Raw genomic sequence first — 24810 nt, forward strand, 5'->3', positions numbered from 1 at the left:
TACCATATGATCCAGCAATTCCACTGTTGGATATATACCCCAAAGAAAGGAAAACAGCATATCAAAGAGGTATCTGCACTCCCATGTTTGTTGCAGCTCTGTTCATAATAGACAACATTTGGAAGCAACCTAAGTGTCCACCAACAGATGAATGGATAAAGGAAATGTGGTACATATACACAATGAAGTACTATACAGCCATAAAAAGGATGAGATCCTGTCATTTGCAATAACATGGGTGTAACTGGATATCATTATGTTAAGTGAAGTAAACCAGGCACAGAAAGACAAACACCACATGTTCTCACTTATTTGTGGGATCTAAAAATAAAAACAATTGAACTCATAGACATAGAGAGTAGAGGATGCTTACCAGAGGCTTGGAAGGATAGTGGAATGGTGGTGAGAGGAAGGTAAGGATGGTTAATGGGTACAAAAAAAAATAATTAAAGAATGAATAAAACCTACTGTTTGATGGAACAACAGGGTGACTCTAGTCAATAATAATTTAATTGTACATTTAAAAATAACTAAGAGGGTATGATTGGATTGTTTGTGACACAAAGGATAAATGCTTGAGGGGATGGATACCCCATTTTCCATGATGTGATTATTACACATTGCATGCATGTATCATCAAAACATCTCATGTACCCCATAAGTATATATACCTACTATATACCCAGAAAATTTTTTAAAAATTAAAAAATTGGAAATGTGAACAAGGGTCGTGAAATAGGCACACGAACAGAAGAAGACAACCATTTGCCCAACTACAGTTTGTGGGACTTCTCCCCTCCTCCCTCATGGGAAAGACTAATTTTCTTTTCTCTCAAACTGCAAGTATAGGTCAAAAGGAAAGCCTGGTCCTTCAAATTAGTTTATTGCCTAAGAACAACACTTATTCATAACTGTAAAAATGATTGAGTTATAGAGGGGAGGGTGGCTTACCCTGGCTCCCAATGGTTAGAAGGGCAAGGTTCCCATGAACATCAGAGAAGACATTCTGAGAGAAAAAGGCCACTCCTCAGGAACTGAATCTGAGAAGGACCAGGCCACCTGTTTCTACTGACAGGGACTGGGTCCAGCATCAATATTATGATGGCAAAAGGGCTTCCCAAATGTGACAGAAATTGGGGAGTAGGGTCTTTGCTTCCAGAAGAGAGGTCAGGAGGGGAGAAGGACATGTAGAACATTGATGTTGACAATAGTAATGGACCTGTCACCCAGCCAGCCTGTTTCTGAGAGCCACTCACTCACTAGGTGACAATTCTAGGAAGTGGAGTTCAAATGTTTTAACTGAACATACAGGCTCCAAAATGAGGCCATGTGAGCATCAGTTTGGTTACTGTTTTTCAGGAAGTCTGCTTTAAAAAGCCAAAGACAAATTTTCATGGCAGGAATTCTGATGCTAGGAATTCATCCAAAGGAGATTCATCAAAAGTGTGGTCACGGATTTATGGGTAAGAAGTGGTTGTATAAATGATGGTACACTCATAATGATCACAAAACCATCAGCAATATCCATTTAGTGCATGCATCCTGTGTACCTTGTATAATCTCCATTATTCCTACAGTGCACCCAAGACAGGTATCATGATTCCAATTCTAATGATAAGAGAACCGAAGCTTACAAATGTTGAGCAATTTACCTGTAGTCATACAGCTATTACTTTGAAGAGCCAGTTCAAGTCAGTTCTGTTGGTCTCTTAAAAGCCATCTTATAATCCTTCTCATGAGACTTTAGTCCAGAACCTCTAACATTTTTGCATTCTTAAAAATTATTAAGAATTCCAAGTAGCTTTTGTTTTTGTGGCTCTATCTCTCTATATTTGCCATCTTATAAACTGAAATTGAGAATCTTAAAAATATTTATTGATATAACTTAATTACTTAAAATAACAATAATAACCCTACTATAAGTAAACATAATATATTTTTATTAAAAAACTGTTTTCTAAAACAAACAAAATGAGTGAGTGGCATTAATTTACATTTTGCATATCTTGTTCACATCTGGCTTGATAGAAAACAATGACCCTGGCAGCTACTGAAAATCAAATTGAACTTCCAATAGCTTTCACTCATGAGCTATGAGATCTCAATCTAGTCATTTAAACTTATCTGAGCTTTATTTCTTTTACCTGTAAAAGGAAGAAATAACTTCTGCTGAACCTACCTAACAGGGCTGCTGTAATGATCAAAGAAAAACGCTATACGTAATTAGACTTTGTAACTTAGGCACATCCTGGGATGAGCACTTACTCTAATGTCTTCTCATGTCTTCAGAAGAACAAGCCTCCCTAGACAATGTTCAAAACAGTAATAATCACTGGACTGTTTGTATCATGGCCAAATCTGAGGCACAAAACTCTTGCCTCAGAATGTGTAATCTTATAAACTTAGACATTTCCTCCTTACCCAACTTATTCCCTGGAAACTTGAAGATTTGCAATCTTTTATGAGTCTAGCAATAGCTCTTTTCAGTGTTTATCAGAAGTTTTCCCTAATCTTATAAAAGAAGACTTGTTTTTATGAATTTATCTAAACTAAACTGTTGCCTGCTTAGACATGAGACACAGGAGGTTAAAGGATAAAGTGTTTTATTTTGCTTCATGATAGTTTTCTTTACATATTGTTTGGTTTCCATTTATTCACACGTTTACTCTGTTTTTGGTTTTAGAGTTTTGAGCAAACCTCCTTTCTAAGAGCATTCCTGAGTTAGGAGGGCTTTAACAGCTGGTCTTTGACACCATTGCATTGCTGGAGTTATTGCTATTTGAGCAAACCTCAATGTTTTTGGGACCCCATTGAATGAAAATCGCTATAATTCAGCTAAGGTGACATTTCAACTGGGTTATTCAGATGGGATCTGTCAACTAGAGTCTTGGAAGGGGCCCCTTACCACCCACATCATAGCACTTCCATATGACATGTACTGTACAAATAATTTATCTCTGGAGAAAGGAAGGAGGGATGGTGGAGAAGTGCCCATCTTATGCGTTCTGGTGGGAGGTTAATATAGAAGGATGTGGCTGGGTGCGGTGACTCACACCTGTAATTCTTGCACTTTGGGAGGCTTTGGCGGGTGAATTACCTGAGGTCAGGAGATTGAGACCAGCCTGGCCAATAATTTAGTCTCTACTAAAATTACAAAAATTAGCCAGGCGTGGTGGTGCGCACCTGTAATCACAGCTACTCAGGAGGCTGAGGCAGGAGAATCGCTTGAACCAGGGAGGCAGAGGTTGCACTGAGTCAAGATTGTGCCACTGCACTCCAGCCTGGGCAACAGAGCAAGACTCTATCTCTCGATAGATAGATAGATAGATAGATAGATAGATAGATAGATAGATAGATAGATAGATATGCAGGATGCTTTTGTTGGGCAGGGCTCCACATGCAGGTCATGGTTAGTTAGTTAACTCTGCCTTATTCCAAAAGGTGTCCTTCACCTTTTCCCAGGCCAAGTCTCATGTGTCAGACTGAGCTCTCACTTTCTGGATCAATTGTCTTTATGTTTCCAGGAGCTACCATGGTTGCCGGTGCAGGCCCTGGCAGTGACAGACAGACATTAATTAACCACATCTGCTGGGCTCACACTCTTCTTCAAGTCGTCTGGTGGTGATTTCTGACTGAACCAATGTGTTTGTGAAAACAAGCACAAGCAAACAAAAAAAAACCTAAATAATTTAATTGTTTGGCTGAACACTGATTTCTTCCTCTCTATCTTTTTATTAATGGATGTTCAAGCAAAACTATGCTGTTCTTCCCACTTATGGTGTGGCTATTCAACTGCTTACGGTTTTATCTCTTTGTGGGCACAATGCCATACTGATAGTCCAGAAGGATGACTTTGTACACCAGTCATAGATGCACATTGCTCTCAGTGTGCAGCTTGATTTGGTTCTTTGCTATTTAAGTTCCATCCCACACCCCCTTTGTATAAGTGCGTTGTGTTGAGGGGGCAGGGTTGGGCACTACTCGGCTGATAGGGATCTGCAGAGACCAGTGTGGGTCTGGGTTCAAGAGGGGACTTAAAACAAGTAGGATAGATAGTTATAACATAAGGAACCAAAGTACAAAAGATCAGTTTAGAAATCGGGACATTGTGTGTCAAATAAATGACAAGTTCAAGGTCACACAGCTGGAATTATATCAAGCATGCATTGTGAACCTACTGTGTGCCAGCAGTCTCTGCCAGCATGTCCTAAGCATACAAAGATTATAATTACAATGGTAGAAGCTGTGGTAATAATATTGATTGAGAACTTACAACATGCCAGCCACTGTTCAAAGTGACTTACATGTATCAACACACTTCATCTTTCTAACATGCCTCCAAGATAGTTACTATGATCACATTTCACTACTGAGTTAACTGAAGCACAGAGAAGTTAAGCAATTTAACACAGCTAGTGAGTGGCAGACCATGACTCAACCCAGGGAGACTGGTTCCAGAGCCCATGCTCTTGCAGCATAGGGCCCAATGAATGAGATAGAGTAGTAAATGCATGAAACTGGTGCAGCGGAGTTAGTGGCAGATGAAAGAGAAACAGAGAGCTCTGGGACACTGAGAAGACCACCTAACCCAACTGTTTATGGCAATCTGGGCATACTTCCTGGAAGAAGACAATGGAGTCAATAGATGTTGAATTACAAAGACTGATATCTGGGGCCTGGAAGATTAAGCAACTGTCTTACTCTGTGTCAGTCATCTTAGGAGAGGCAGAGCTAGAATGGGGATTGACTTCTTCTTCGTGGAGAATGGTCCCTGGATCAATCCACAGGTTTCTGCTGAGCAAGTTTTATGTATTGAACTCTGATGGAGGAGGGATAAGTGGAGGTTTTCAGGTCAGCATGCAAGTTGTATGGAACATGAATTATTTCTCAATAAAGCTGATGATAAAACAAAATCAGCTTGCACTCAGCAGCCAGAAGTTGCTTCTAAATACCACTCTCTTGATAAAAGGAAAGGCTTCTTGGACAAATGACAGATCCTAGGACTTGGGCAGAAAAAAAGCAGAAGATGAGTCTGGAGAATCTTCTAGTGCCAGAAATGAAAATAAATGCTCAACAGACAAAAGGATGGGGGCATGTCAAAGGGACACAGGGAGCCGACCTGAAGGAGTGCTCAGAAGTAGAAGAATTTGAGCAACAAATAAATAATATAGTGTTGGATTATAACACAAGGTATAAAACACACATATATATGTCCACTGTTATAAATAAATGATTGAATAAGCAAGTAAAGGGGGAAAAGAGGAAAACCTTCCTTAGAAAAGAATTCAAAAAATTTGTGGGGTTTCTCCGTCTCCAGAAAGTGGAGATTAGCTCCCACCATCCCCTCTTGAGGATGTTCTGAACTTAATGACTCTCTTCCAAAGAACAGAGCATAGAAGAGGGGTGAATAGCAACTGTACAGTGGAGAGACCTGACAGACACCACCCTAAGCAAGGAATCAAGGTTAATATCATCCGTGATAAGTCATATTGATATCACGTGCCCTCTGAGGTGACATGATGAAAAGAGCACTTGGTCTTTGTGATAGTCTTCCCCAAAATTCATAGTCCCAATCTAAAAATGAAAAAAAAAAGTAACTTCAGACAGATCCAAATTAAAGGATATTCTACCAGATAACTGACCAGCATTCTTCAAACTTCGAAGGTTATGAAAAATGAGGGACTACTGAGAAACTATCACAGACCATAGGACACTAAGAAGACAGGACAACTAAATGAAATGTGATATCCTGGATGGGATCCTGCAACAGAAAAAGGATGTTTAGTGGATAAATGGGTGAAATCCAAATAAAATCTGAAGTTTAGTATATAGTGATCTACCAGTGTCGATCTCCTGGTCTTGGTCAATGTACCATGTAATGTAAGATGCTAACATTAGAGAAAACTAGGTGAAAGGTATATGGGAACTTTCTGTACTGTCTTTGCAACTTTTTTTGTAAAACAAATATTACTTTGTAAAACAAAGTTATTTTGTAAAAATTTGTAAAACAAATTACTTTGTAAAAATGTGTAAAACAAATAGAAACTATATTTAAAACATAAAGCATAAAAGAAAAGTCAGCAAGTGTCAGTATGCTGATCAACTAGAACTTTCATGCATTGCTGTTGGTAATGTAAAGCAGTGCAAAAACTTTGGAACACTATTAAACTTAAAAAGCTAAACATACACCCACCATATGACTCAGCCATTCCCCTACTAGGCATTTACTCAAGAGAAGAAAAAATATACATACACAAAAAGACCTGTACAAGAATGTTTATAGCAGTTTTATTCACAGCAGATCAAAACTAGAAATAGTTATCAACAGGTGAAACAAACCATGGTACATCCGTACAATGGATACTACTTAGCAATAAAAAGGAACAAATGGAAACTTGGACAAACCTCAGAAATATCATGCTGAGCAAAAGACGCCAGATACAAAGGTGTACATCTTGTATGAGTCCATTAAAAAATGTGAAAACAAGCAAAACCAATCTATAGTGACAGAAAACTAAACAGTGATTGCCCAGGGCCAGAAAGGGGACAGAGATTGTCTAGGAAGGGGAAAGAGGGAACTTTCTGGAGTGATCGGAATGTTTTATATCTTGATTGGAGTGGTAGTTACATAGGTGTATACATGTGTCATAACTCCCCAAATTGCATGTTAAATTATTTAATGTGGGTACGTTGTTGAGGAGATATTAGTCAAAGGATACAAAATTTTAGTTAGATAGGAGAAATAAGTTCAAGAGATCTATTGTACAACATAGTAACTTTAGTTAAAAAGAATGTATTGTAGTCTTGAAAATTGCTAAGAGAATAGATTTTATGTGTTCTCACCTTCCAAAATGATAGGTATGTAAGGTAATGCATATGGGATTAGCTCAGTTTAACCATTCCACAGGGTATACATATTTCAAAATATTATGTTGTGTATTATAAATATATACAGTTTTAATGGCAGGTTAAATTTTTTAAAATAACTTTTAACTATAAAAAAATGGAAACTAAAATAAAATAAAATGAGTACATTGTATGTAAAGTACACCTCAATAGTGTTAATTAAGAAGGGTGACAGTTAATTTTATATGTCAACTTGTCTAGATATTTGGACAAACATTATTCTAATGTTTCTGTCAAGCTATTTTTAAGATAAGGCTAACATTTAAATCAGTAGACTTTGAGCAAAGCAGATTACCTTCAATAATGTGAATGGACCTTCTCCAATCAGTTGAAGTCCTTAAGAGAAAAAGATTGATGTCTCCCAGGAAAAGAGGGAATTCTGCCAGCAGACTGCCTTTGAAGTCAAATGGCAACTCTTCCCTGGGTCCGTGACCTACCCTACAGATTTTGGACTTGCCATCCCTCTCAAACAACATGAGCTAATTCCTTAAAATAAATCTGAATCCTTCTCTCTGTCTCTGTTTCTCTCGTAGTCTCTGTCTCTCTCTCTCTATCTATATCTGTATCTATATCATCTATCTATGTGTGAGAAGAAACAAAAAGCTGTATCTCAACCTTTCCCTGAGAATCTTATGGCCTTGTTGGAGAGAGAAGACCAACATGGTCACAGAATTAATACAAGAACAAATATGAAATCTCTTATTCCACAATTCTAGTTTCTCTGCCTACAACATCAACAGAAGATGCGTCTTTGTTGAATGACTCAGAGTTTTGCAGAAGTTTTTGTTGACTGAGAACTTTAAGTTATTCTGATTCGGTTGAAAGATGCTGTCAGAATGCACAGCCTGGCTTCTGACTCGGGTTTTCAGATTGACCTAAAGTGATTTTTGTGTATGTCTCTTAAGTGCCATCAGCAGGTTAATCTTCCCAGAGATTATTTATTTTTAATCCTTAGAATGATGTGTTCCCTTTACTTCTGCGTCGAGGTATCCATGTTACACCAGGTGGTATAAACATGTCTGGAAGAGAAGCTTGAAGTTGTCTAATCTTTCTGCTTTGACTTTGCTGATCTCTGGGAACTCCTGTGTTTACCTAGCACATCTGAGTCCTTGGGAAAGCTTTCTGGGCCCTGTTTTGTGGTTCTTCTAACAGATGGTTGCATTCTCGTGATTGATTTTTCATCCTCTTCTAAGTTGTATAATGCTTATAGTTATAATTTTCTGGCTCTCCAGGCACACAGAGGCTCCTGACTCTGAGATATTTGCAAGTACCATTGGCAAATAAGATTTCCTTAGGTTAACTCCACTTATGTACTGGTATTTAAATTTTATATGCTAAGGGCTCCAATTTCAGAGAGAAACCTCTTTACCGTGGCTGGTGTGGCAGTGAACTTAATTAACACAGAATTTTGCTGGAAATCTCTATGCTAAAACGTTAAGTGGGGTTCTGAGGACACAAGGAGCTAAAAAGTTGAGTGTGTATCACATATTGGTAACTCACATGATTTTGCTTGCAGACATTTACCAATTTGGCAGATTATCTACTTTTACATTGTAGTAAATATTTCCTTTTAAAAATATCTTGTATCTCACAGGGCAAATCATACCCCTTCAGGGGGCCGTTTCCACCTGTATGGAATCCAATTACCTACTTAGATCATAACAACTTTTGGAGGACAATGGATGACATGGGGCGAGAGGTAACGCTTCTTTGACTATATTTGTATTTTTTGTTTTGTAATACATTTAGTCCTTCAAAGAAAGAAAGTACAATATATCTCCAACACCTAGCATATTATGAGCACACGGTAGCAGTAAAGATTTGTGAAATGAATGAATGAACTTGTTTCTAGCCTCTGCAATAATAAGATGTCAAACAGATTGATATTTGTATACTAATGATGAGTGGGCAGGAGATTGGGTGTCACTCAGCCTTCTTGGAAAGATGTTTCTAATTTTGGAAATCTTTGGTACATAGCAAAATTAGACTTCTGGGTCTTTGATTCACCACCATGCCCAAACAAGTCATAAGTAATCACACATAAAGCATTTTTTTTCTTTTACTTTAAGTTCCAGGATACATGTGCAGAACGTGCAGGTTTGTTACATAGGTATACATGTGCCATGGTGGTTTTCTGCACCTATCAATCCGTCATCTAGGTTTTAAGCCCCACATGCATCAGGTATTTGTGCTAATGCTTTCCCTCCCCTTGCCCCCCACCCCCCGACAGGCCCTGGTGTTGTGATGTTCCCCTCCCTGTGTCCATATGTTCTCATTGTTCAACTCCCACTTATGAGTGAGAACATGTGGTGTTTGGTTTTCTGTTCCTGAACACACATAAAGCTTAACTGAAAGCTCCATAGACATGATTTGCTGCAGCTCTGTGATCCTTGTTAAAGAGTTAAATTTATGAATGTTCTCTAGAAGTTAGTAACTTAGGAATCCATATCTAGAAATAGCCCAGATACAACATGCCTCTATTTATTGTGCAGGAAGTTTTATCACAAATTAAATATGGCTTGAGTGGTACAGATTTATAATAAGAAAGCTACATAGACAGCATTGATTATGCAGTAAAAGCAATATTGGATGAATTTGGAAAACTTAACATTTTTCCTCTTTAAGGTAGAGTTTTTAATACTATTTGAATAGTTATTTAAAATGGAAAATTACAAAAATAAATAAAATAAAATAGAAAATTACATTTGTCTTTCTCCTTCGAATCCTCATCTGAATGTAGATTCCCAGCGATGCCCCATGGAAGGCTCCCCTTGCAGAAGAGTGGGACAACATGACAATGAAGGAGCTGCTGGACAAGGTCTGCTGGACTGAGTAAGTCTTGCCATTAGGCACAGGCATTTATTGTGACCACCTTTCAGGTTCATTTAGCAATACCATTCAACAAGTATAGGACAAGTAACTGCTTTGTGTCTAAAACCATACCACCAGCCAAGTGGAATGCTGAAAACCATTGGAATTGGCTCCTACCCTGAAGATATCTGTACATACAACTTACTTCTTTGGAATAGTTTTGTATCACAAAGGTGGTATTACCCTGTGAAGTCCTCAGAACAGACCAGAAGGTACTAGTTTCTTTATATAAAACAGCTTAAAGACCATCAGCTTAAAGCTCTCATTTATGAAGTTGTTGATATAGGACAATTTTTGTATTCTTCACTGGGGGTCAAATGTGGAGATGGTTAGCATGTGCATTTGCCACACCTTGTGTGATGTAGTGCAACTCTTCAAGGACTTAAAGAGGAACCTCTAAAGCCTTTGTAGATAGTTCACAACTACAGGGGAAACATGTGTGACTGGACTGGCTGTTCCCCTTTAGTGAAAAAACAAGTACCCATGAGTTAAGCATTAAATTCTTGTTGGCAGAACTGGGAATTGTAGAGAAATTGTGAAGGCTTGTATAGACAGACCACGTGGAGAGTTCACACTGCTCTTGGACAGCAGGGAAAATGGAAAGGATTATGAGGGTTCCAATTCAAGCACATGGTAAATTTGTGGTAAACAAAACAAGAAAAATGGAAGCCAAATTCAAGGAGACTGCTCTGCCTTGCTGAAGAGCATTGGTTGAGAATATGTTTGGCTGTGGGGTTAATGTCTTCATTTTTAGGCATCATTCACTGCCAACTAAGAGTAAAAACAAGCTTTTAGAATATCTGAATCTACAACATGGAAATAATCAAAATACATAAAATTCATATACTTTTTGATATAAAAACTCAGCTTCTAATAATTTAGCTTTAAGAACGTGAGACAAAAGAAGAGAGAGGCATACAGGGAGAGAAGGAGAGAGGGAGAAAAAGTGAAAGAGGCAGATCCAAAGCATTATTTTTAAAAGGGAGGATCGGAAAACCCAATAATAGATCGGCAGAATCAAGTATGGAACATCTAAAAAATTCAATACTCGAGGGTTTTAAAAAATCGTGTTGTAGAGGAATATTTAATGACTGGAAAAAATAGTAATATTAAGCACATAGAAAAGCAGGCTGTTGTGGTATGGTATATGATCTCATTTCTAAAAACAACTGTTTATATATGCACTGCAAAAGCAGTGGACATCCATTGAAATATTTTTAACGTTTAATATTACTATGCAAGCATTTATTTTTAAAATGCTTAAAAACTTTACATCATTAAAAATTATTCTTTAAACATCATATTTCATGGTACCAGAATATTCCATGGAAAATGAATACGTAATGTATTTGTCCATTAACATCCTGTTCAACACATTGGGTACTTTCTGTTTTTTGTTGTTATTATTATTATTATACAATACTCTATAGTAAACATCTTTGTGCCTCTCCTATGTCTTCAACCTTTGAAAGCAACCAATTTTGGAAGAGTAAAGTCCTTTTATGTCATGAAATGAATGCCTGTTATTAATTATATTCTTTTAAACATTTATCTAATGCTATCTAACACTTCTATGAGAATGTAGTTTGCAATATAATTTATTTTAATTGTAATAAAATTGTAGTATTTAGTTTTAAATTATATACTTCAGATTTTCAAAATATAATAAGTATATAATTATCTGAATTTTTTTATAACTCCTGTTATGAAAAGCTTTTAATAAATTCAGTTAGGTCTTTTCTCCTTAGAGAACTTTTAAGTTTCTTGGTGATAAAATCAATCATATGTGTTTGGGATCACAGGAACCTGACATTTTCTATCATAGCCCTTGGCCTAGTCCTCCACTTAGTGAATATTCTAAGTTGTCATTTGACAAAATAAAGCATTCTGAGATACTAGGAGTATAAGAACACAAGACAATTTTCTAACTCTTCCCAAGCAAGATACATACAGCATTATTTCCTGGATTTAAATGAAGTAATCCCCAGAATATCCAGTCTATTGTTATTCAGACTAAAGCACAATCATACATTCCAAGACTAATGTTGATTATTCTTTCAGTTATTGTCGTTTACAAAGTGCACTTCACAAACATGAATTGTATTTTCAATGTTATCACAGCTATGTAAAAACATTTTTAAAAAGACCTATACTTAGAAAAAAGTACATCAAAATGAGACTAGTAATTATCTTCTGGAGGGGCAGAAATATGGAAGATACTCATTCTCTCATCTTTTTATCTTAAAAATTTTCCAAATTTTATATAATGTGTATGTATTTTTCATGTAGAAAAATATTATAACATTTATCTTTTAAAAAGTCAACAGGGCAAAAAATTCAGAAATATTATTGCACTAACTTCCTTGACCTTCCATCCTTCAAATATTGTTCTTATTTCTTTTCTTACTGAAGCTCCTAGAGTAAATTCAAATAAAGGATTAGGAAGAGACTGGCCCTTCAGAATTAGTTTTAGATCTCCCTTTAGTTCAAACCAAAATTATTTCTTTTTTTTTTTTTTTTTTTTTTTTTTTTTTTTTTTTTTTTTTTTTTTTTTTTTTGAGACGGAGTCTCGCTCTGTCGCCCGGGCTGGAGTGCAGTGGCCGGATCTCAGCTCACTGCAAGCTCCGCCTCCCGGGTTTATGCCATTCTCCTGCCTCAGCCTCCCGAGTAGCTGGGACTACAGGCGCCCGCCACCTCACCCGGCTAGTTTTTTGTATTTTTTTAGTAGAGACGGGGTTTCACCATGTTAGCCAGGATGGTCTCGATCTTCTGACCTCGTGATCCGCCCGTCTCGGCCTCCCAAAGCGCTGGGATTACAGGCTTGAGCCACCGCGCCCGGCCAAACCAAAATTATTTCTTTCCCACCAAATTGGCAACAATAACAACTAGAATTCCAGCAATATTTTTGTTAAATATTGGCTCTCCAGCTGGGCCAATGTTAAGTTTCAGTTATTTATTACCCCCTTTACTGTATGCCCCTCAATCCACTTAAAAAATAAGGAACAAAAGAAATTGGATTTTAGGAAGCAGCAAATAAAATAATACTTTTATTTTAAATTGACGTCTGGATATTTGTTTTAGTTAGATATTACAAATTGCATCTGCAAGGAAGTCATGAGTTAACAATTTCCATCCCTTCAATTATCCTGAGAAATCTTACAAAACTAACTGTAAGTCACTTTAATGTATATATGACATCATTTCACAGGCTATAATGATGGGGACTGTCATAGACGGGCTGTCAGGTTGTTACGGCTGCAAATAATGTCAATAACTGGTATGTGTGTTAGGCACGATTCTACAAACTTCTAGGGTCAAGATACAGTAAAGTAGAGAGATGCCCCTTGGTGAGTATTTGTACTTCCAAGGCTGTCAGCTGACTAATTTTAAAACATTTTGAGGTATCAAAAGCATGAGTTTTGAGTCAAGTATATGATCTGGTTTGAAGTTGTGCCATTATGTACTCCTAAACTGTCCGAGACTCCGTTTTCTAGCATGTGAACTTGGAAAAATAATAGATATTTGATATGGTTGTTGCAACCACTTAACAAGATAGTGATTTTAAAGACAATGGAGTATGGAAAGAGCTCAATAAATGGAAGACAGTATCATTTATTTCACCCATTGTCAACATTACCAGATGGAAAATTCTGCCTCAGAAATAACAAGATTAACAATATGCAAACTTCATGTCAAAGTCAAAAGGGGGATTGGACCTTATTAAAGATATCCCAGAGTGCACATTACTACTGATGAATTTTAGGATGTGCTAGATATAATGGAGTCCTTGAAATTGAATGAGATTATTTGCTTTCTGGTGTGCTTCCTGATAGGTGATAACCTCTCACCATTTACCTGCCAGTGTCAAGCAAAAGCTTACCCATTTATGCTCTATTAATTGCTTGTCCCCTCATCCATTATTTGAGCTTGTTTTCTGTTAGGCAGTAAAATAACTGAATAGATAACTGTGACTAATTTTGTGTTTGGTACAGCATCTAGCATATCCTTTGCACGTTATGGATGTTTAAAAAATACTGTTTAACTGATACTTCTCATCAATCATTCATTTGTTGAATCATGCAACAAGTAATTATTGAGTGCTTACAGTGTTCCAGGCATTTGTTAAAGAGGACACTGCAGTGAGTGATAAACATAAGATCTTTGTTCTCATAGGTTGATATTCTAGTGGGGGGAGACAGCAATTAAAAAGAATAAACCAATAATCAAGACCATTTCAGACAGTGAAAAGAGTTATAAAGATACTATACAGTAGCAAAATGATAGAGAATGTCAGGGTGCTGGGAATATGGAAGCCAGTGGTCGTTTTCATAGACAAATGAGAATATGTCTTTCTAAGGAAACATTAGAGTAAAAAGAAGAGGGTACAAGATGAGGCAGAAAAGGTAGGCATGGGCTAGATCACATAGGGCTCTGGAAGCCATGGTGTAAGATCTGAATCTTATTCTGGTTTTAATGGGATAACAATGGAGATTTTTTAAGCAAGAAAATGACATGATTTGATTTACACTTCAGAGAGCGCACCATGGTAGGGAGGGAGGGAAAAGCCTCCGGTTTTGAGTGTGGTGAACAGATACCAAATGAGAATGAATGGAGGCAGAGAGGCCAGTCTGGAGGAAGTAATTGCAGTACTCCTGGAAACAGATGGATGCTAAATTTGTGGTGAAGGTGGAGTGATGTGGTGAGGGATAATGGGACTTCCCAATGGATTGGATGGGGGAAGATCGATGGAAAGAGAGGAATAATGCTTGATTTCTAGAGTGTCGGCTTTTGCCATTGAGTAAATGGTGGTGCTTTTTACTGAGATGGGGATCACTGGAAGAGCAGCAGGAATGTAGGGAGAAATCATGAAAGCACAGAATCTGGAATACAAGCTGATTCTGAGTAAGGTGTTTTGTTTACAGGGAAAATAATATGATATTTCAAAAGCCTCTGATGGCATGTTTTGTAATATTAGATTCTAGTGACAATTTTTTGACCTTACCACATTGTACTAAACTTAACCAAGAAAACGTATTACTCAAATAATTTTTAGAGAATTAAGAAGCTGCTCTCCTGCATTTGCCAATTTTGCTCTTGTTTCTTCCTGTGCAGATCTGCAAAGCAGCTTGGCACTCTCTTTGTGAACCTGTGTGTCACTGCAGAAACTCATGAGGTCTCTGCTCTCTGGTTCCTGTGGTATGTGAAGCAGTGTGGAGGCACAACCAGAATCATCTCGACAACGAATGGAGGACAGGTATCCATCCACCCCCCCGCCGTCCCAATGGAAAAACACTGCTACTGAAATGAAAGATCAGCATCATCCTTCAATCATGAACTGCTGAAGTGGGAAGCAGGCTTGTGGCTTTTAGAGCATTACCATGGCAGCTCAAAGTGTTTCTTGTAAGGCACAGTCTGTTGTCAGGTACCCACTGTGAGAACCCAGTGTCCAATGTAATTTTAAAACTAGGCTTGTCTCTCTTTATGCACTGTTGCCATTTTCCATACACTCAATTATTATTTGGTAAGTTTCTAGGAGACCATCTGAAGTAAGCTTATCTTGAGCATTTCTTGGAAAGTTTATAAAGGAAAGTCAGAAATGCATTTTCAATTTAAAACACATACTATGCATGGAATTCATTTATCTATTCGTTCATTCAATGCCCATTTCTTGAGCCCCGGCACTGTATAAGGCACTGTGCTAGACACAGTAGGAACAGATTGGAATTCTTAGATAATCTGTTTGGTTGTCATGTTCTGTTCTTCTCTCTCTCCCTCCTCCTCTTCTTTCTCTCTCTTCTCCTCCTCCTCCTCCTCTTTCTCCTCCTCCTTTTCTCTTTCTCCCTCTCTTTCTCCTTCTCTGACCTTAACTGAAAATTGAGGAGGAGGCAGTCAGGTCAACTGTGTGCATAGCCAGGTAGAACATTTGGAAGTTTTAGCAAGACTCAGGGCAGGTGGGTACAGTGAGGTGAAATGACTTCGGTGGCTACAGAGGCAGCAGGCATCTGACCCAAGATAAGATGGGCAGCTTGCAACAGGGAGTAGGCTGGTCTGGGGGAAAGGAACATGGTGGGAGGCAGGGAAGTTCTGCGCTTGAGCCACAGAGCAAGGGAAATCAGGCTTAGGTCTGCTTAGGCAAGCTAGGGAAGAGCTTTAGGTACAGCTTCACCAGGTCCAGCTCCCAACAAAAGACTGCAGATAGGACAGACAGCAGGGATGGTGACCAGAAAGGTGGGACATAGGGGTCATTCTGAAGATGTCCAGCTAAGCTTGGAGCCTGGGAATCTACAAGAGCATAGCTTGTAAAGTAACTTAGAAATCCTGTAATTTTGTCCAAAGACAGCAATTCCTAGTTAGAAAACCATGGTGAAAGCCACTATTCACAGCCTCAAAATGAAATGTTAGACATCTCAGAGTAGAGATATATGAGGACAACTAGCAATTTAGCAACTTATGCTCATCTCTGCATTTCTCTTTCACCTCCTTTTCTCTTTCCAGGAGAGGAAATTTGTGGGCGGATCTGGTCAAGTGAGTGAGCGGATAATGGACCTCCTTGGAGACCGAGTGAAGCTGGAGAGGCCTGTGATCTACATTGACCAGACAAGAGAAAATGTCCTTGTGGAGACCCTAAACCATGAGATGTATGAGGTAACTGTGATATCGTGAAATATATATTTGATCTTCATCCCAGTTTCCTGGCATACAACTTTAAAAACTCTTAGAATCTCCAGAGTGATGTCCTTTGATGCCAATGATTGATGGCTGGCAGCCCCTCGGTAGCTTCAGGATGGGGCTGGTCACAGGAAAGACCATGGAAGGATTAGAGGGTAGGGATTTTCAGCCCCACCCCCAGCCTCCAGGGAGGGGATGAGGCAAGGGGCTAAAGGTTGAATTGATCACCAGTGGCCAATGATTTAATCAATTGTGCCTACATAATGAAGCCTCCATAAAAACTCAAAAGGACCGAGTTATGGGAGCTTCTGGATATCTGCACAACTGGAGGTTCCTTGAGAATGGCATGCCTGGGGAGGGCATGAAAGCTCCATGCCCCTTCTCACATCCCTTGCCCTATGCACCTCTTCCTCTGTACCCTTTGTAATATCCTTTATAATAAAACAGTAAACATGTTTCCCTGAGTTCTGTGAGCCACTGTAGCAAATTAATCAAACTCGAAGGGGTTGTAGGAACATCAACTGGAAGCAGATTGGTCAGAAGTTCTGGAAGCTGGACTTGTGACTGACATCTGAAGGTGGGGGACAGTCTTGGAGACTGAGCCCTCAACCTGTAGGATCAGAAGCTATCTCCAGATAGATACTGTCAGAATTGAATTCAGAGGACACATGGCTGGTGTCTGCTATAGAATTGCTTGCTTGCTTCATATGTGGGGAAAACCCACTCCACATTTGGTCACAGAAGTCTTCTGTGGTGATCGTTGTTGAGTGAGAGAATGGAAAAAAGCACTTTGGTTTGACATTTTTCCACTCAGAGTTACCAAGACACTTAAACAAGTGGGAAGAGGCCACAGTCTCATAGATAATCGAAGTTGAAGTCAATAATATCGCACACTTTATAGACAGTCTGTTTGCCAAAAGTGAAAAAGCTACCTCTAACTGAAAAAAAGGAAAAGAGAACCAGACTATTTGGGGTGGGGGAGGATTTATAAAAACATATAAAGGTATTATCGAGCCTCTGTATTTTGCTTTTATGTAATTAGAAAAACACAGAAAATATTTAGTTGGTAAATATCAAGCACCTCCTATGTGTCTGACATTATTCTAGGAGTTAGGAACACAGTCGTGAACAAAACAGATACAATTCTCTGCCCACATACAATTCTCCTTCTAGTGAAGGAGAAAGACCATAAAGAAACATATAGTTAAAATATAAAGTATGTCAGAGAGTGATAATTAGTGTGGAAAAAATCAAGCAGTGAGGTGGGGAGAGGCCATACCAGAAAGTGGTATGGGAGAATTGGTTATGCAAGTTTAAAATGGTCCTCAGGGAAGGCCTCACTGAGAAGGTGATATCTGTTAGAGAATTGGAGGGGATGAGGGATTGAGCCATGTGGCTCCCTGAGAGAAGAAGATGGAATAGCCAGTGCCAAGGCCCTGAAGTGGGAGCAAGCCTGGTGTGACCAAGGAACAGCAAGGTGATCAAAATGGCAGGCAGGGCGGGCGCGGTGGCTCACGCCTCTAATCCCAGCACTTTGGGAGGCCAAGGTGGGAAGATCACAAGGTCAAGAGATCAAGACCATCCTGGCCAACGTGGTGAAACCCTGTCTTTACTAAAAATACAAAAATTAGCTGGGTGTGGTGGCCCGCGCCTGTAATGCCAGCTACTTCGGAGGCTGAGGCAGGAGAATCGCTTGAACCTGGGTCACGGAGGTTTCAGTGAGCCAAGATCACGCCACTGCACTCCAATCTGGTGACAGAGCGAGAATCGGTCTCAAAAAAAAAAAAAAAAAAAAAGAAAGAAGAAAAAGGAAAAAGAAAAATGGCAGAAGTAAGAGGAGTGAGGGCAAAAGCAACAGGAGGTGAGATCAGTGATTTAATGGGCCCATTTCGTGTGTGGCCTTGGCGATGATGGTGAGAAACTTGGCTTTGACTCTAAGTGCAATGGAAAGTCATTGGAGGTTTGGAACTAAGGAACAATAAAGGCTACTTTAGGTTTCAACAAAATCCTTGTCACTTCTTTAAGAGATTGAAAAGGGACAACGGTAGAATGAGAGGGAATCACTGGGAAAAAACGAAAGCAACAGGGCAACAACGTTTAACCGTGCTGCTTTTCTTTCAGGCTAAATATGTGATTAGTGCTATTCCTCCTACTCTGGGCATGAAGATTCACTTCAATCCCCCTCTGCCAATGATGAGAAACCAGATGATCACTCGTGTGCCTTTGGGTTCAGTCATCAAGTGTATAGTTTATTATAAAGAGCCTTTCTGGAGGAAAAAGGGTGAGTACTTTCCTTATATAAAAACCTTTAGAAGAAGGTCCAAGAAACTTGTGGCTAAGGCATGCATAAAAAAAAAAAAAAAAAAAAAAAAAAAAAAAAGTCAACTTTTATTTTAGATTCAGGAGTACATGTGCAGATTTGTTACATAGATATGTTGCATGATGCTGAGGTTTGGGGTATGAATGATCCTGTCACCCAGGTAGTGAATACAGTACCCAATAGGTAGGTTTTCAACTCTTGCCTACTCCTTACCTCCCCCTTTAGTAGTGCTTAGTGTCTATTATTTTCATCTTTATATCCATATGTACCCCATGCTTAGCTCTCACTTATAAGTGGGAACTTGTGGTATTTGGTTTTCTGTTTCTGCATTGATTCACTTAGGATAATAGCCTTGAGCTGCATCCATGTTGCTGCAAAGAACATGATTTCGTTCTTTTTTATGGCTGCATAGTATTCCATGGTATATCCATACCACATTTTCTTTATCTAATCCACCTTTGATGGGCACCTATGTTGATTCCACATGTTTGCTATTGTGAGTAGTGCTGTGATAAACATATGAGTGCATGTGGCTTTTTGGTAGAACAATTTATATTCCTTTGCATATATACCTAATAATGAGATTGCTGGGTCGCATGATAGTTCTATTTTTAGTTCTTTGAGAAAACTCCAAATTTCTTTTCACAGTGACTGAACTAACTTACATTTCCACCAACAATGCATAAGTGCTCCTTTTTCTCCAACATCTCTTATTTTTTGACTTTTTAATAATAGCCATTCTTACTGGTGTGTGATGGTATCTCATCGTGGTTTTGATTGGCATTTATCTGATGATTAGTGATGTAGAGCTCTTTTTCATAAGCTTTTTGGCCACTTGTATGTCTTCTTTTAAGAAGTGTCTGTTCATGCATTTTGCCTACTTTTTAATGGGGTTATTTGGTTTTTGCTTGTTAAGTTCCTTATAGATTTTGGATATTAGACCTTTGTCAGGGGCATAGTTTGCAAATATTTTCTCCCATTTTGTAGGCTGTGTGTTTACTTTCTTGATAGTTTCTTTTGCTGTGTAGAAGCTCTTTAGTTTAATTAGGTCCCACTCGGCAATTTTTGTTTTTGTTGCAATTGCTTTTGAAAACTTAAAGACATGTGTTTGCATGTAACTGTTTTGTTAGAATACTGGACATAAAATGTTAATCCAGGTTCTAAGGACAATTCTTTTAAATAAAATATATTGGCACAAACTCATGGAATTAACTTTCCATAGAATATAACCAACTCTTTGTAAATCAACAAAATGTTTATTTAATCCTCCCACAAAATCTTGTGAAAAAAGGTGAGTAGTCTTTTCCAATTCAGTGTTTTAAAGTATGGGTTTATAAAGCCAATCACAAAGGTTGGGATTCTGAAAATTTCTTGGCTCTCTCTCACTAGTGTCGATTCTACCATATTAAATTAAATTCATTTATTCAATTGCACATTTCAACAAGTGTACTACTCAACTGGGTAGAATATTACAGGGATGCTCGCTGAAGTGCTGTATTCTGCAATGATGGGAATGTTCTAGAGCTGCTTTAATACACTAGCACTAGTCACTAGCCACATGTGGGTACTGAACACTTGAAATATAGCTAGTGAGACTTGGTAATCAGGTTTTAAAATTCTATTTAATTTTTTTTTTTTTTGAGATGGAGTCTTGCTCTGTTGCCCAGGCTGGAGTGCAGTGGTGCGATCTTGGCTCACTGAAACCCCTGCCTCCCAGGTTCAAGCAATTCTCCTGCCTCAGCCTCCCAAGTAGCTGGGATTACAGGTGCGTGCCACCACACCTGGCTAATTTTTTGTCATTTTAGTAGAGACGGGGTTTCACCGTGTTAGCCAGGATGGTCTTGGTCTCCTGACCTTGTGATCCACCTGCCTCAGCCTCCCAAAGTGCTGAGATTACAAGCATAAGAATTCTATTTAATTTTAATTGCTTTAAATATAAATGTAAGTAGCCACACGCAGACAGCACAATGCTAGAATCTTGTCATATTTGCTCTTATAGCACCCACTTTTCTTCCAAGTGGAGGCCATGTAAGAAGAGTCAGTATCTAGGGCTGAGGGTGAAGGGCAGGATGTACTCCAAGGAGGAGCAAGACTGCAGAAAGAAGGTTGGAGGCAAATGGGGAAAGTGCCACAATTTTGTCTTAGGGTGCTTTTTCCTGTATACTACTCTTTTTCAGCTGCATCACAGGCTCTTCATTCTCCACGTTGCAGATAATCACGTTTAGGACTGCTATTGGATGGGTGCATCAGTTGAGCAAGTAATCTACTGTTTGGAAAGTCAGTGCAGCGATCCACCACAAAGAGCCCTGTCATTTTAGTCTTTGAATCTAATGGGTGTAACACACTGGTGCTGAATTACTTCCTCTTGTGACCCAGGTCACCCATTTTAAATGACTGGCTGGTGGCAAGTAGATAAGGTTTAGGACCAGGAATACAGTCTTCTCTTAATGAGTGTGAGTGCCTTTATTTATGGAGAGGAACTGTAACTTTCCATTCATGCCTGCAAATCTTTATCTTAGGCCTGCTATGTGCCAGGCAAGTTGTTAGGCACTAGTATCAAAAAGAAAACCCAAGATCTCCTCCCTCAAAATCTGACTTGGTCCTTGTCGGTAATGAGCCTTGCATAAGACTTTTAAAAAATGATTGTGGGCAAGGCATAGTGGTGCATACCTGTAGTACCAGCTACTCAGAAGGCTGAGACTGGAGGATTGCTTGAGCCCAGGAGGTGGAGGATACAGTGAATGAGCTATGATTGAACTTCAGCCTGGGCAACAGAGTGAGACTCCATCTCTATCTCAAAAAAAAAAAAAAGTTTGTTAACGTGAGATAGCCTCACCAAAGCATTTGAGATTTCTTTTGAGTTACAACTTTAATATATTTCTTCAACTGGGCACCTATTGTATGCCAGACACAGTGCTAGGCATTGAGAATTCAAAGGCACTTTTCCTTCCCCAGAAAATCCAGACTCAGGAGGAAGATAGTCATGTAAACTGGTAATTGCACAACAATGTATTGAGTTCTAGGCTATTATAGAAACACCAAGTAGGGCTCCAGACTCACATCCAATATGATTCCTGTTACATTGATAAGTGTATTCAATGACACTTATTTGAAAGCTTCTGAAATGAAATCTGAAGTTCACTCTTATAACAAGATCTTTGCTTTGCACCAGACTATCAACATCACTGCCAAAGGCACTGTAATTAACTAGTAACATACAAGCTCAGTCAATATGAGGTAATAAGATAGAAGGGTATGAATTATGCAGCCCCAACAATCCAGCACCGTGATTAGCACATATCAGGCACACAGTCAGTAATCACCAGAGTTTTGGTTTTATGTTGCTTTGTTTTGTTTTACATGTTTGGTGTGGCTTGGGTTATTAAAGAGAAGGTAACGTTTTGCATTTTGATACAGACAGCGGTAGCCAACTCTTGATTGCTTCTCCCCTCCACACCCCCCACCCAATCCCAGCATCATGCTAAACACTTCTTTTATTTTATTTTTAATTGTAGATATTTAAGGTGTACTTCATAATGTTTTGATACACATGTACATAGTGAAATGATTTGTGGTCAAGCAAATTAACATATCCATTTCCTCACATGGTCACCTCCTGTGTGTGGTAAGAGCACCTGATTGCTTTTAGATTGATTATCCCAGGAAATGCTTCCCAGTCTCTTAGTGTGTAACATCTTCGTGAATTTGCAAGGACGGGCCTCCTATTTTTTGCTGGCCTTCCACCGAGACATCCTGTCTAGCCGCCCTCACCGTCAGCACCCCACCCTACATGGGATGCATCAGCCCCTCATTCTAGCCCACTTCTGTGGAAGGGGTAGGCTGTTAGCAATGCATTGAATTATTGTGGCCTCCTTGCTTTTGTTCATCTATGAACCATTTCTACTTTCCCTTAAATATTTACATCTAATTTATATCAATTTATGTTTTCAATGGCAGAAGCTATACCTGTTTTTCTAAATTACAGAAATAAATATAATGACCATAAAACTTTCAAAAAACAAAAGTGTGTGAAAAATGTTTCTCTTCTATTGTTCCTCCCCCTATAGGGCCACTGTTAAAAATGTAGATTGTTTATCCTTAAAGATTTACTGTATACATAGATAATACAAGTTTCACATCCCTAATCTGAAAACTCAGAATTCAGAATGCTCCAAATTCTGAAACTTTTGAAGCATCGACATGATGTCTCAAGTAGAAAAATTCCATACCTGACCTCATGTGATGGGTCACAGTCAAAACTTTGCTTCTCATACAAAATTATTAAAATATTGTATAAAATTACCTTCATACTATGTGTATAAGATGTATTTGAAACATAAATGAATCTGGTATTTGGGCTTGGGTCGCACCCTCAAATCTCATTATGTATATGCAAGAATTCCAAAATCTGAAAAGAGCCAAAATTTGAAACACTTCTTGTCTCAAGCATTTCATATAAGGGATAGGGATACTCAACCTGTACTTTAAATATATGTGTGTAAGCATCCCTACATATATGTAGAGAGAACTATATGTACTGGAAATACATGTTAAATAATATAATAAATATTTTATACAAATATAACTTTAATTTTAAATAAATATGTTAATATATTTTTCCAAAAACATTTTTTTAAAAAAATCATACATCATACATATCATACTGAAATTTGCTTTTTCCTGTTAACAATACGCCATGGACATCTCTCCAAAGCAGTACATTTAAATCTACCCCCTTTCTACAACTGAAAAACCATTATATCATTGTGTGCCTCATCAGAATTTACCCAAGACATCTGCTGTTGATAGTCATTTTTCTTGTTTCCAAGTTTTTGCTATTATACACCATGCTGCAATAAACAGCATCCTTCATATAGCTCTACATATTTGTATAGGAGCATTTCTTTTTGATAAATGCTGTAGGATGGAATTATCAAGTCAATTGATTCGGGTAGACCTGTGAAATTTTCTTAGGGTTTCTGTCCTCTCACATCCTTGCCAGTTGATATAAATTCCATATTTGTCTTCTCCAAATCTCATGTTGAAATTTGACCCCCAATGTTGAAGGTGGGGCCTAAAAGCAAGTGTTTGGGTCATGTGGGCAGATCCCTCCTGAACATCGTGGTGCCGTCCTCCTCCCTGAGGTAATAAGTCAGTTCTTGCTGTCAGTTCCCATGAGAGCTGGTTGTTAAAAAGAGCCTGGCACTTCCCTCTCCTCTCTCTTGCCTCCCGTCTCGCCAAGTGATCTGCACATGCCAGCTCTTCTTCACCTCCAGTCATGAGTGGAAGCTTCCTGAGGCCCTCAAGAGAAGCAGATGCTGGCGCCATGTTTCTTGTACAGTCTGTAGAACCATGAGCCAAATAAATATCCTCTTTCCTTTATATATTACCCAGTCTCAGGTATCCCTTTATAGCAACACCAGCAGTCTAAGACACCAGCTAATAATATTTAAAAATTTTTTGTCAATTGGGTAGGAGAAATTACCTCATTTATCTATAATTTGTAATTTTTATCATTAACAAGGTATCATTTTGTAAATTACCTTTGCTCATTAAAGTGTTTTTCTGTTTATATTGCAAATATTTTTTCCCAGTGAATCAGTTTTCAACAATTTGTCATAAGATGGTTCCCCCACTACATTCTATACATGGATTCTTTCTGTTCCACTTATCTTCGTCACTGGGTTCTAAACATTTTTGCAGCTCTACTTATTAAAAGAGGTAGACATAAACTACCATTATAGATATTCCTAAATTATACACAAGTACCTCTGAAAAATTGTATCGTTGTAACTATAAAACATTTGAAAAGTAGACATTTTAAAAAGCTTAAATTGAAAAACCAGAATCTCTAGTATTTTCTTCCACTATCTAGATGTGCAGTCTAGTGTACACTCCCACTTTGGAAAGCACGGGTTTATATTATCTAATCCTATGACAGCATTGTACTGTTTTAATATCTGTAGCTTTATAACATGTTTATAATATGTTATACTATGTCAGATAGGACATTCCCGTATTATTTTTTTCCTTTAATTTTGTCC

General features: G+C 38.4%; 1 protein-coding gene across 1 annotated transcript in view; it reads left to right on the forward strand.

The window, feature by feature from the left end:
• The window catches only part of MAOB (monoamine oxidase B), a 124294-nt gene that overhangs the window by 72732 nt on the left and 26752 nt on the right, over nucleotides 1-24810 (forward strand). The window contains exons 4-8 of the mRNA XM_010352846.1: nucleotides 8501-8605; nucleotides 9647-9738; nucleotides 14890-15031; nucleotides 16273-16422; nucleotides 18568-18727. Coding sequence (XP_010351148.1) covers nucleotides 8501-8605; nucleotides 9647-9738; nucleotides 14890-15031; nucleotides 16273-16422; nucleotides 18568-18727 — 649 coding nt within the window. The remainder of the gene's footprint in view (nucleotides 1-8500; nucleotides 8606-9646; nucleotides 9739-14889; nucleotides 15032-16272; nucleotides 16423-18567; nucleotides 18728-24810) is intronic.

This window comes from Rhinopithecus roxellana, chromosome 7 (genome assembly GCF_007565055.1).
Source record: "Rhinopithecus roxellana isolate Shanxi Qingling chromosome 7, ASM756505v1, whole genome shotgun sequence".
NCBI classification, from domain to species: domain Eukaryota; kingdom Metazoa; phylum Chordata; class Mammalia; order Primates; family Cercopithecidae; genus Rhinopithecus; species Rhinopithecus roxellana.